This window comes from Eriocheir sinensis, unplaced genomic scaffold, assembly GCF_024679095.1.
Source record: "Eriocheir sinensis breed Jianghai 21 unplaced genomic scaffold, ASM2467909v1 Scaffold138, whole genome shotgun sequence".
NCBI classification, from domain to species: domain Eukaryota; kingdom Metazoa; phylum Arthropoda; class Malacostraca; order Decapoda; family Varunidae; genus Eriocheir; species Eriocheir sinensis.
In genome coordinates, this window is record NW_026110717.1 from 24,980 (window position 1) to 37,580 (window position 12,601).

Genomic DNA, 12,601 nt, shown 5'->3' on the forward strand with positions numbered 1-12,601 from the left:
TCTATAAGTCTGTTATTACTTATCAAGGAGGAGGAGAAAGAGGAGGAGGAGGAAGAAGAAGAAGAAGAAGAAGAAGAAGAAGAAGAAATATGGAAACATGGACTAGCAGGCAGCAGAAAGCCTGTTGGCTCATTACTAGGCTAGAAGAAGAAGAAGAAGAAGAAGAAAAAGAGGAACAAGAAGAAGCAGAAAATTCATAAAAAGAGCTCTACCGCCGCCTCCTCCTTATGCTTGTTTCCATGTTTCCATGTTTCCTGCTTGATTAGGGAGTGTTCATGAACTTGTGTAATGAATAAGATCAACACCAGGGAGATGAGGAAGAGGATGAGAATTTGAAAGAATAAAAGAGAGAGAGAGAGAGAGAGAGAGAGAGAGAGAGAGAGAGAGAGAGAGAGAGAGAGAGAGAGAGAGAGAGAGAGAGAGAGAGAGAGGAATGACCTCTGTACCTGGAAGACTGTCTGTAATTGGAAGACTCATCATTAAAAACTCTGCTTTCTAATGAGGATAATCGAGCTAATGAAGATACACGTACGGTACATATGTTCGATTACTGTTGCTTCTTGTCTTTAGCGTTCTGTCCTCCTTTCATTGTTTATATTGCCTGCAGACGATTCATTCCTCATGTTTACAAGCTACGAAGACGGAAAATAAGGAAACGGAAGGGAAATAAAAATAAAAGGATGAATAGCGAGATGAAAAAGCCAAAACAAGAAGATGAGGAAGAACTTAACAGAAAAATACGAAAAAAAAACAATGAAAAAAAGAAAATATGCTTTGGAAGATAAGGAGGAGGAGAAGGAGGAAAACGAGGAGACAAAGAAGAAAACTGAGGAAGAACAAGAAAATAAGAAAAAAAGCATCGTTGTGGAGAGTATTGCTGTGTTGAAGTCGAGCTTAAACACCGCGGCACAGCACACACAGCCTTGCCTCTCCACAGCCGCAGCACAGACACGCCCCTTTGCCCAGGCTGCTGACACTCCTGACGCAGCAGCGGCTAAATACCAAGCGACACCCTCCTTGCATTATTGAAAGGGCCAGCGCTCGCCCCCACCTCCTCCTCCTCCTTCTCCTTCTACTTGCCCTCCTTCTCTTCCTCCACCACCTCCTCTTCCTCCTTGCCCTGCTTGCCACCCTCCTCCTCCTCCTCTTCCTCCTCCTCTTCAACCCTGCCCTTTGAACTCACTCTACCTCCTCTTCATTGCTCTCTTTGCACGCTCCCTTCTTACGCTACCATTTTCCATCTCGTTTCTTTCTTTCTTCTCCCATTTCTCCATCTCCTACTATTCCTCCTCCATATCCTCCTCCTCCTCCTTCTCTTTCTCCTCCTCCAGCCCTCTAGTGATCTCTGACCCTCTCTCTCTTCCCCTCGCTTCCGCACACTCCACCACAGATTATAACTATTAGTCTCTTCATCTTGACAAGGCATTATCTCCTTTTTCACCTGCATTTCCTTCGCTTCCTCTTCTTCTCAATGTCTGTGTGTGTGTGTGTGTGTGTGTGTGTGTGTGTGTGTGTGTGTGCATGTGGGTATGTATGTGGTGTGCGTGCAGGCGAGGGCAGGCCAGGGCACATGGCATTGTTGGGCATTCAGTTGCGTTCTCGGCGTGTCGTGGCGAGACCCTCCTCCCGTTACTCATCCCTGCCTGTTGTTGGTCTGTTTCACTTTTCCTTGGGGGACATTATGAGTTCATTGTTTCTCATCGTGTGTCTAACGGGGCTTCTTTCTCCTTTTTTATAACATTTTTATATAAGTTGTTTTTGTCTTGGATAGTTAGGTTACGTGGGGTTAGGTTTACAGGAGTCGCCTTGTTTAAGCCTACTGGGCTCTTGCAGACTCTTAATTTATGTACTTATAATTTTTTGGCGCATGACGTAACTTACTCATGCATAATATATCCTATCGTTAGTGTCTAGTATCTTGTGGTCAACTCAACTCCGTCATGATACTCCTGCCGGCCTTTATTTTCTCCATAATGCTTTTTTTTTCTATTCGTCCTCCACTGTTGTGTACCATCATATAAGACCGCCAGAACTCTAATTGAAGAACATTTCTTTGGACGCATCTTTCTCTGTCACATGGAAGTATTCCTTTGTTATTCACTTAATCATGTTTACACTTACATGTGAATTTGTTACTTTTTTTTGCCCTTGAGTTGTTTCCTCTAATGTAAAAAAAAATGCAATAAACTCGTTTTTCATCGGCAATTCGATTCTTCTGTCTTAGCACATGGTTATTAAAGTTTCAAAATTGGACGTCTTTACATCTTACTGTACATCGCAATGGTGCTGAAGCTATATTTTTGCATATTAGTGATGAGTTTTTCTTGGGTAAATAGTTTTCATTCCGTGTATGACATAAAATTCCGCATGTTGTCTCCAGTGCTGTACTATTACTGGCGCTGCCTCTCATAAGTCTGGCGGCCAGAGTTTGTGAGATACCCTTCAGTAGGCGGAACAAAAGGCGGTTGTCAGGTAAGCAAACACGCATCAGCCGGGCCATGCTCCGGAGTTTAGGCATGACAGAGGTAAATATACTAAGAATATCGTGGCATTGACAGTGCAGCTTACAGCTCCATTAACTCCAGTTTATGTAAAAATCCCAAATTAGAACTGAAAGCTACATTAGAGTGTAAAGTTATGCCATAAATAATGCCAATGAGTGTAATTGTCGACGTGGGTGCGTGTTTTTCCGGTAATTTTATATGCTACGACGTTGATGAATGCATCCCAGTGTGTTACGGAATGGCCAGTATGTGTTCTCTGCCGCATTCAGGTCAGGCCGGACATGCTTGAGCACCAGGCATTCCACCGACGTGCCTGAGGCGTGTGTTGACAAGGAGCGGCGGCGGCCACGGGTCAGGGCGGCGGGATACAGGGCGGCCGTCGCCGTGTGGCCGTCTCAATGATGTAATTTTAGGGCAGGGTGGCTATGGAGATGCCTTGGCGTTTCTCTTGCCAGTCCGTCTGGAAAACAATTTCAGCTTAGGCATTTATGTAGAATTTGATTGTTCCAAAAACAGTTTCTGTGAAGAGAGCTAGAACGTTTTAGTTTTATGCCAAAACATTGTTATTCTTAAGCATTGTTATACACCACTCAATTAAAAGTAGTATATTTGTGTGTGTGTGTGTGTGTGTGTGTGTGTGTGTGTGTGTGTGTGTGTGTGAACGTGTGAGGGTGTGTGTGTGTATGTGTGTGTGTAATAATAATAATAATAATAATAATAAACGGTTTATTAAATGATAGCAGTTGTAAAGCTGAAAATATACACGTTACAAATACACTTTTGAAATATATATAAAAAAAAAGGGAAAATGTACAATATGAAAGGGATATGGGGGGGTTGGGGTGGTGGGGGGGAGGTGAGGTGGTGGAATGCAGTGCGCTGGTGCGGTAGGAGGAGGAGGAGGAGGTGTGTGTGTGTGTGTGTGTGTGTGTGTGTGTGTGTGTGTGTGTGTGTGTGTGTTTAACTTACTCACGGTCTGATCACGTGATGGACTCTTGAAGACCAATCGATACCCTCCCAGAGAGCTTTGATCTCATTTAACTGACCTTTGAGTATACGTGGGACCTCGCCTACCAGTCCCTTCATCTCCCTTCCTCCGGAGGGGACAGCAGCCAATCCTTGTCAGCAGAAGCAGCTTTCGACCTGAGAAAGGCTCGAACCTCGATATACTGTGATGGAAGACTGAGAATTTAACCACAACACCAAGGGAGCGTTTTTTTTTTTTTTTTTTTGTGTGTGTGTGTGTGTGTGTGTGTGCGGGCTTATGCGTGCGTGCGTGCGTGTGGGTGTTATCATCATATCACAAGAGGTACGCGAGAGACCACTTAGCAGGTAACGCCTCTCGTCATAATTGCTTCGTTACCGTTATCAGCAGCAATTATGAGCTAATTACTCGTCGTCCAGCCCCGGCGTAGAGAGACCACCGCCTGTGCCCATGACCGACTGCGCCCCCGACAGGCCTACTGGAAACAATTTGTCCAGGTATTTGGTGGTCACAGCGGGGCGCCTCAGCGGTGAGATGTTATGGGCCTCGCCGCCCCTCCCTGGCACCCCAGCACATGTATGGGGCAGGTGACGCGTCGCCCCTGCCGCAGGAGTCCAGAAAATCAGTGCTCATTTTTTCGTACTGCGACCGCGTTTTATTTCAAGTGTCATCTTCCTGACCAATTTGAAAGCCTCCCGACAATGCCAGGAGCTGTGTGCTTCCCGCCATTTGGTGTTTAGTTGTCTGTACGTAGAAGTGACGATCTGATACGTATAGTCTGTCGCTACGCAGTGCTGGGGCGTCGTGTGCGTTCAGTGGAGTCTTGCAGTGGGATATGTTTACCAATTTGTACGCACCAGACCAGTTAGCTCTCATAAGAAAAGACACCACTGGAAAGTTGAAAATTTTAATTAAGTATAATTATGAAATAATATTAAAAGGAAATATGTAAACTTCATCAGGACTATATCAATGTTCCTATGCATTGGTTAAAATCACAACAGTAACATCGGTTTCTGATATGACCTACGTGGAAGGAGGCGGACGATAATAAAGCGTATAGGTGGACAGCTGCCTCCACACCAAGGCTCCGTGGTTTGCGAGGCCCTTTTTTTCTGCCCAGGCGAAGCGATGATGGCTTGAAATAATGAACCGACGAGGTACTTCTGAGGATGGCTGTTCAGACAGCCCAGCAGACCAGCCAGTTAATGCTCAAACGATGTGCAAGACGCTGACGAGTAACTGAATAAATGTTTTATTCATCAGTTGTTGAACTTCATTTAGTAGAAAAAAATATTGAAAAAGGAGAAGTTTGATTAATGGAAGTTGTAGCTTGAGGCAGCGGAGGGCGTCCGTACCCCTGGCTTCCTAGACGTGTGCCTACCTGGAAATGTACGGAAAACATTTTACCTGAGCATGCCTTTCCTGAAGCCCTAGCGTGGCATAACAAGGACTAGATTTCTTGGATAACAGTGGTTTCATTTTTTTTTTTTTTTTTTTTTACGCGATCGCTACAGCTTCTCGACCATCATTCTCACTTCACCACCTTCCACCGATCCATCCATCCCTCCACCAACAACCTCCACCCTACGTTTATTTACATCTTCCACTATCAGTCTCTCCCTTCCTCCATCCCTTCACCAACGTCTACTCGTCCACAGCATCCACTTCCTCCCACTAATAACTTCCACCCATCGTCCACCCAAAGCTCCACCCTCCCTCCGACACCAACTCTCGCCCTGCCCCGCCGACCCCTCCCCCCGAACCGCCCCGCCCCCTACGCCAGGCCATCCCGGGACGGAGAACAAACAAACGAGGCGCCCTGTGACTAGGATTGCCCAAAATAGGAGAAAAGAAATTCATTACAAATTCATGGAGGATCACGAGGAATGGGTTTTGTGGTAGTACATGATGATAGGATGCTCTCTCTCTCTCTCTCTCTCTCTCTCTCTCTCTCTCTCTCTCTCTCTCTCTCTCTCTCTCTCTCTCTCTCTCTCTCTCTCTCTCTCTCTCTCTCTCTCTCTCTCTCTCTCTCTCGACAGTAAGTTACTAAGTTAAAGATACACTGATACTTTTATTCATTTAGTCTTAAGATGCACTGACGAGCTGACAATCTCCTATCCCTGCGATGCGCGGCTCACGTCACACCCGGGAAGCTGAAGACAACACCCAGCAAGAGTATTTACACTTCTCGTACATATCATTATGCTCTGAAGTTGATTTTCACCGCCGCGAGAGCACGTATTCCGGGATTAATTCACACATCTCGGTACAGATCAGGCATAAATGGCTACATAGAAGTAAGGTATATTTGGGGACATCCGGTGTAGCTGAGCGGCCTCGGTATACATATCCGTCGCATTGGTCCTTGAGCCTGTAGTGGTTACGAACCCATCACCGCGGGACACGAGCCAGCGTGACATCCGAGGTATCTCAGTTTGGCTTCCCCAGGTTTCCCCAGGTGCCCATTTATCAACCATCCCGAAAGGTGGAATGAACAGCTGGGTGAGTTGCACGCCGGCCGGCCACGGCAAGATTCGAAACTTGATAATTCCTGTATCCCTTTTTCCTGCATCTTAATCTTACCTGGAACTGTAAGTTATTTTGTTACTTTTTTGCAATCGTTGGGCTTTAAAGTCAAGATTCTGGCTATGCCGCAGGTTTCAATTCACCTTACTTTTCTTCGTAAACTCGACAGCAAATCACTTAAAAATAGAGCCATTTTAATAGGAAAACACTTTACAACACTGCCAAAAGTATGTCATTACTGGTGTCAAAAATATCAAGTGGCATAAACTACTGTTAAAGAAACGCGGAATGTAGATATCAGTTTCAAGGTTGGACAGGAAGTGTTTACAATCACTGGCGGTGAGCTGCCCTGCACGGCGACGAGTGACATCACGCGTACGAATTGGCTCACTGAAAATATCAAGGCTAGTTAGGAGGGACGCTGTTCAGTGAGCTAACAAGTGTGTCACACGAGGCACGTTCTGTGAGCATTCGGCTGGAATTAATTAAAACTACGTGAGAAATGAACTAGAAGGATTGTAAAGAGTGAGGGCTGACGCAGCGCATCCAAGGCGTCGCCCTACCACTCTGCTATACTTGATGGCGGCCATTTATTTATGGAAATAGTAAGTGATGTAATACAGTGTTTTCAGAAGCATTGTGATGACATTAATATTAGGGAACAAAAGTATTGTAGGAACTCGGCCCCAGAAAGCAATACAAAACACGAGTACACCGCCGCTAGCAGACAGCTGAGGTGGCGCGTTTACACTTGACCGACTCCTCTGTTATGCTAATCGTGGCGGAGATTCCCTCCTCCCTCGGCGATACACGCAGGGATGGCGCAACACCCCCGGCAATCAAAGAGCTTCACGGCCGCTAAGTATAGGCCAAACTTCCCTGGTCATTAAGTCCAACCCTCCACTCGCCGGCAGCCTCGGGGCGGTCATCTGTCCGGCATCCTAATACCCATGATTGGGCACCGCAGCCTCTCCATGCGACCCCAGTGACCCTGGGCCACTCCGGGCCCTGGAGAGGAAAGACTGGCACACGTAGCTTTGTAGACCTTTAAAGCTGAGATATTTTTTAAAGAAAACAATAGTGTTTACTATTTTTCTCGAGAAGCAGCACAAATAGTATGCAGTGTAGTCCATCCCTTACTTTTGAACTGGCTAAAGAATGAAACCGACTTAGTTATGCAACGTGCGTGTATGATGTATCCCTCAATCTTCGCCATAATGGTGAGTTGCTACGTGCTCGACGTCGATATTCCGAAACAGGCAATGTGGAGGTTGGGATGATGGTAGCAATGCGCCAGACGATGACGAGTAATGTCAGTGTCTGCATACTCGTTTTTGTCATGGGTGTATCGGGACGCAAGGCTGGTCTGGGGAAGTACATGGTAGCCCACACATGGTTTGAAAAGGTTCGGACAATGACATAGTGCGTAGAGTCGTGTGGCGTAAGTTCGTGCGTGGTGGCGCTTCACATCATGATGCATTGCAGGTCGTCCCAACACTAACGTATACTTAATCTGCCTCCCCCTCACCCCATCTTTCCTTTCCCCCAGGACGGTGTCGTCAGCGGGGGTCCTGGGCGCCCACCTGCTGTGCTCGCGGGTGCCCGGCCTCACGCCCCGCCAGAGCCGCATCTGTACGCGTGCCATGGTGGCCATCAGTGAAGGTGCGAGGGCGGGCCTGCGAGAGCGCCAGCGGCAGTTCCAGCATCATCGGTGGAACTGTTCCCTGGCGTCTACCAGCAGCAGCGCGTTCGGCCACATCGTTCTTGTGGGTCAGTTAATAATGGCTGGCGAGGTTTCATCCATGCTTTTCTAAACTACACATTTCAGACACTGATTGATATTATGCAGCTTGTATGGCACTTACTAACACAAAGATGGAAGCGAGCACCGTGACAGTAACACCCTCGTTCTCACTCGTCAGGATGTTACTTGTACTTCTGTCGCTCAGGATCATATGTAATAATCATAATATAAGAGTAAGGCGATATAGTCATTCATGTTTCTGGGCTTCTAAAACTCCAGATGAACCTCTTAAAGTAGCCCGAGCTGCACGTACTGCATTGCATCCCTGACCATTAAGCTGTCGTGGAGGGGAAGGTATATGTAGCCTTTCTCCGCACTTGAGCATGGGATTAACCCTTGCGACATATCAGCAAGCCATCCCCGCTCCCAGAGGCTCTCAGCGACCGTGTCCCCATTATTCTCCCGCCGCCGGGCAAGGGTGAGCACACAGCGCCCCACAAGGGTTGCTTCGTCCCCTCAACACGTGCGCACCGTTCCTTTTCACGTCTCTTTCACTGCTCCCTGCCTGAGCCCCTGTTCCCCCTACTTATCTCCTTCTTTACCCTCAGCTCTATTTGTTTACGTAATAGCATGTAATCCTCGTTTTGTACCGATTGTCATTTTTGTTCTCTAAAACCCAATTCAAAGGTCCATTAGCCTGGTAAGATCCCCCCGGGACATGGTCAGCTTGCCATATTTCTTCACCGAACAACACTCTTCTCGTAAACCTTCCTACAAGATGAGCAGGTTTGTTATGAGTGTTTACCAACTACGTGTCCGTGTTCATATAACTTTCAACTTGCTCAAAACTCCTCTCGAAGATGATCTGCAGACCGATTTACTGCGTGACATGTTCACTATTCAGGGACTGGCCTGCACCCCCTCGTTGTGAAAGCGTTGTGGACAGTCAATGAAGAAAGTCTTTTGTGCCACCAGTCTTAACAATCAGTTACGGTACATTCTCCTGGATGATCCTTTTCTAACGGAGGGAATCTGGCACAAAAGCCACCAATGAGGCTCGCTGCCCGCGGACATTATCTTACAAAAACCAAGGGGAGTGAGTTGAGCAGGGCAGGATGGGGCCCCGGACTGAGCCAGATCATTTGTCGCATCACGAAGCCTGTATGGCCGGGGACAAGAAAACACCCGCCCTGCCATCCGCCCGGTGGCGTAGTTTGTGCTGGGGGCGCAGCTCCTTTTTCAGTGGCAGATGCACATTAACTGAACACATTAATTATGAACGCTAAAGTTCATGTATATTTTCACATTATCAGACAACTTTTACAGCATTCGTAAGATGCAAAATATATAAATACTGGGTCTTTCTGAGTTCACTCTCGACATCCGCCAGCGCTGGCCACACCCATCTCTGAGGGGAGGGGAGGGAGCCAGTGTGTGGTCAGCGTGGCCATCATTGCACCGAAAGTAAAATTTATTAGTAATAAATGTCATGCCTTGAAGGAGCTAGTTGGGTGAGCATCAAAAGTGGCCGCCCGTCAATCATGCTGTAGGCCGCCTCCTCCCCCTCCCCAGCAAGCCCAGTCACCCCCTTAATGGCCGGCCTCAGCCCCACCAACCACGCGTCCCCTACAATTTTGTATATAAATCACTCGTAGCGCTGGTGCCAGAACCGGTTGGGTTTCTTTATCTGTGTGCCCGTTTTCTGGCGTTGTAACGGCCCATCAGCAAGTATCCGCATGAAATCTGTGACGAGAATACCTCACATGACTTCTGTGATTCTGCGACGCCATACATGCCTGACATAAAGTGCAGGCAGCAAACTGTGGGTCATTTTCGGCATATAATCCCGTGGAGGCAAGACGTTAAACATAACGCCACAGAACTCTTCAGTGCTGCTGCTCCCGCCATCAGCCCTCGGGACATCACCATCGAGGGGCCGCCCGGTGATTATGACGAAAAAGGCAAACACACGCAGACAGGCCGCCCTTGAATGTGGCATTGCTGGGTTATTGCCACACCGGTGGCCTGGGGCAGCAGTCCTTCACCCGCTTCTTCCGAACGCCGCATTACACGCAAAGAATGTCTTGGAATCAAATAATTGTCTTGATGTTAATTAGTTTTTTCAGGAATTCATAAATAAGTAACAGCGAACATGATCTGATTTGTCGTAACTCAGTTGTGTTGGTCTACGCCCTACGGAAAAGAATATACAATGACTTCTTGTTGTGGTTACCTGGATGGCTGAAGGCTTCCTTGACATTTTTTTTCTCAACAAAGAAAAGTTCCTAGTGTATTAATCTCTTGTGAATTATGACAGCTATGCCTCTAAAAAACAAAAATATTAATGGATGTCAGGTTAGTTATTGACAAATAGGAACAGTTAAGTGCGGTGAGCGATGGTGCACCTCTGAAGGCCCTCACCTGTTCTCCCTCACCAATCCTCTCACTGGTATCCACAGGGAGCCGCGAGGCCGCCTACACGTACGCGGTGACCAGCGCGGGAGTCACCCACAGCGTCACGACCGCCTGCTCCCGTGGCAACATCTCCACCTTTGGCTGTGACGACCGCAGGCGAGGGCGGTACAGTTCTTCCGGGTGGAAATGGGGCTGCAGCGCCGACATTAGGTGAGAGGTGCATGTTAAGAATGTCCTGTTTGAACTCTTCATTCTCCTGGACATATATATCACAGACTTACTGTCAATGCATGCCCCAATACAACATATATGAAAGATGATAAACGCGGGGCATTCAGAATGAAGCAAGCTTACGTGTGCATGTACACCAAACAGCGTACTTTCATACACAGGACACCCAAATACTGATATACCTACACACACAATAATGAGACAGATTCAACAAGTTACGCACGCAGCCCCATACTCATCGGCCCCTTGTTCCTTCCTCCTCCCGGCCGCTTGCAGGTTCGGGGTCAGGTTCGCGAGGAAGTTCCTGGACGCCCGCGAGGTGGAGGGGGACGGCCGCGCCCTCATGAACCTGCACAACAACCGGGCGGGACGCAGGGTTAGTGTCCGGGGCGCCGCCTCCACAAGGCAGCGGCGGCTCCGTGCATGCTCACCAGAAACTGTTCTTGCTTAGAAAATTTGCATATTGTTGCCCTACTTGTCCCTGCTCCCACTATTCTCCAATTTTTTCCTTTGCACATGCGGCTGTTAGAAGTGTAATAATTGTTACTAAAGGTACTTTAGTTATCTCGCTTCTAGCACTATTTTCTTAATACTTTTCCTTCTGAGCATATTAATATTGCTGCTAAGAATAATATGCGCATCCGTGGAGCAGTGGTCAGCGCGCCTGGTTATGAATCCACGGGCCTGGATTCGAATCCTGGCCCGGGCAGTCGGCGTGCAGCTCACCCAGCTGTTCACCCTCCCTTCCGGGCTGGTCGATAAATTGGTACCTGGGGAAACCTGGGGAAGGTAAACTGTGGCAATCCCGGATATCACATTGGCCCGTGTCCCGGGGTATTGGGTTCTTACTTAACACAGACTCAAAAGGCCAAAGGTACAGAGATGAGCACCGCAGCACGCGCAGCTATAGCGTATGCACCCGCTTATGAATAGAACGATTGTATAGCTGCCTTTCATCCTGACGGCTGCTCTATCAGTATAACAAGAGTAGCAGAAGCAAGGGCAGCAGCGACAGCAGAACCATCACCGCCATCACCACCACCACCAATAACAACACCTGCTAATAAAGATAATGATAATAATAATAACAGTAATAATAATAATAATAGTAATAATGATAATAATAATAATAATAATAATAATAATAATAATAATATTATTATTATTATTATTACATATTATTATTATTATTATGTGTGTGTGTGTGTGTGTGTGTGTGTGTGTGTGTGCTATAATTTTTTTTCATTACTACAATCATCGCGAAATGGATAACACTTCCTTTTCTATGGGGCGGTGGGGGAAGGGGGGAGTGCAGCTCCAGGGGTGCCAAGGGGGTGCCGTGTCCCCATGTTGGCGTGAAGCACTAACCCGCGTCTTGCCCCCAGGCGGTGCGGAGCGGGATGAGGACGGAGTGCAAGTGCCACGGCGTGTCGGGCTCCTGCACCGTCAAGACCTGCTGGAAGACCCTCCCGCCCTTCACCTTCATCGGGAAGCACCTCTTCCACAAGTACAGGAAGGCCAAGTCCGTCTCGGTGCATAAGGTATTCTCCACCCCCTTCCCCTTCCATTCACCTCCTCTCCCTCTTCATCTTCTCTTCATCCTCTTCTTCTTATCATTATCCTCCTCCTCCTCCTCCTCCTCCAGAAGTGCTTTAATCCTTCCCGTAAGTCACTCCTATGGCTGATGAATTGATTAAATCACTGAAAGCAGGCAGTCCAATGAGTCATAGGCTTTCTGCTGCCTGCTCGTCCATGTTTCCATGTTTCCATGTCTCCTCTTCCTCCTCCTCCTCCTACTACTACTACTACTACTACTACTACTACTACTAATAATAATAATAATAATAATAATAATAATAATAATAATAATAATAATAATAATAATAATAATAATAATAATAATAATAATAGTATAATAATAATAATAATAGTAGTAATAATAATAATAGTAGTAATAATAATAATAGTAATAACACTAATAGTAATAATAATAATAATAATAATAATAATAATAATAATAATAATAATAATAATAATAATAATAATAATAATAATAATAATAATAGTAATAATAATAATAATAATAATAATAATAATAATAATAATAATAATAATAATAATAATAATAATAGTAATAATAATAGTAATAATAATAATAATAATAATAATAATAATAATAATAATAATAATATT

General features: G+C 46.3%; 1 protein-coding gene across 1 annotated transcript; it reads left to right on the plus strand.

The window, feature by feature from the left end:
* Positions 1-5,617: 5,617 nt before the first annotated feature.
* LOC126989929 (protein Wnt-7b-like) lies at positions 5,618-12,138 on the plus strand. Its single transcript, XM_050848530.1, has 6 exons — positions 5,618-5,667; positions 7,568-7,788; positions 10,222-10,387; positions 10,685-10,784; positions 11,794-12,044; positions 12,120-12,138. The coding sequence occupies exons 1-6, from the start codon at positions 5,618-5,620 to the stop codon at positions 12,136-12,138; spliced, it is 807 nt and encodes a 268-aa protein (XP_050704487.1).
* The last annotated feature ends 463 nt before the right edge of the window (positions 12,139-12,601 follow it).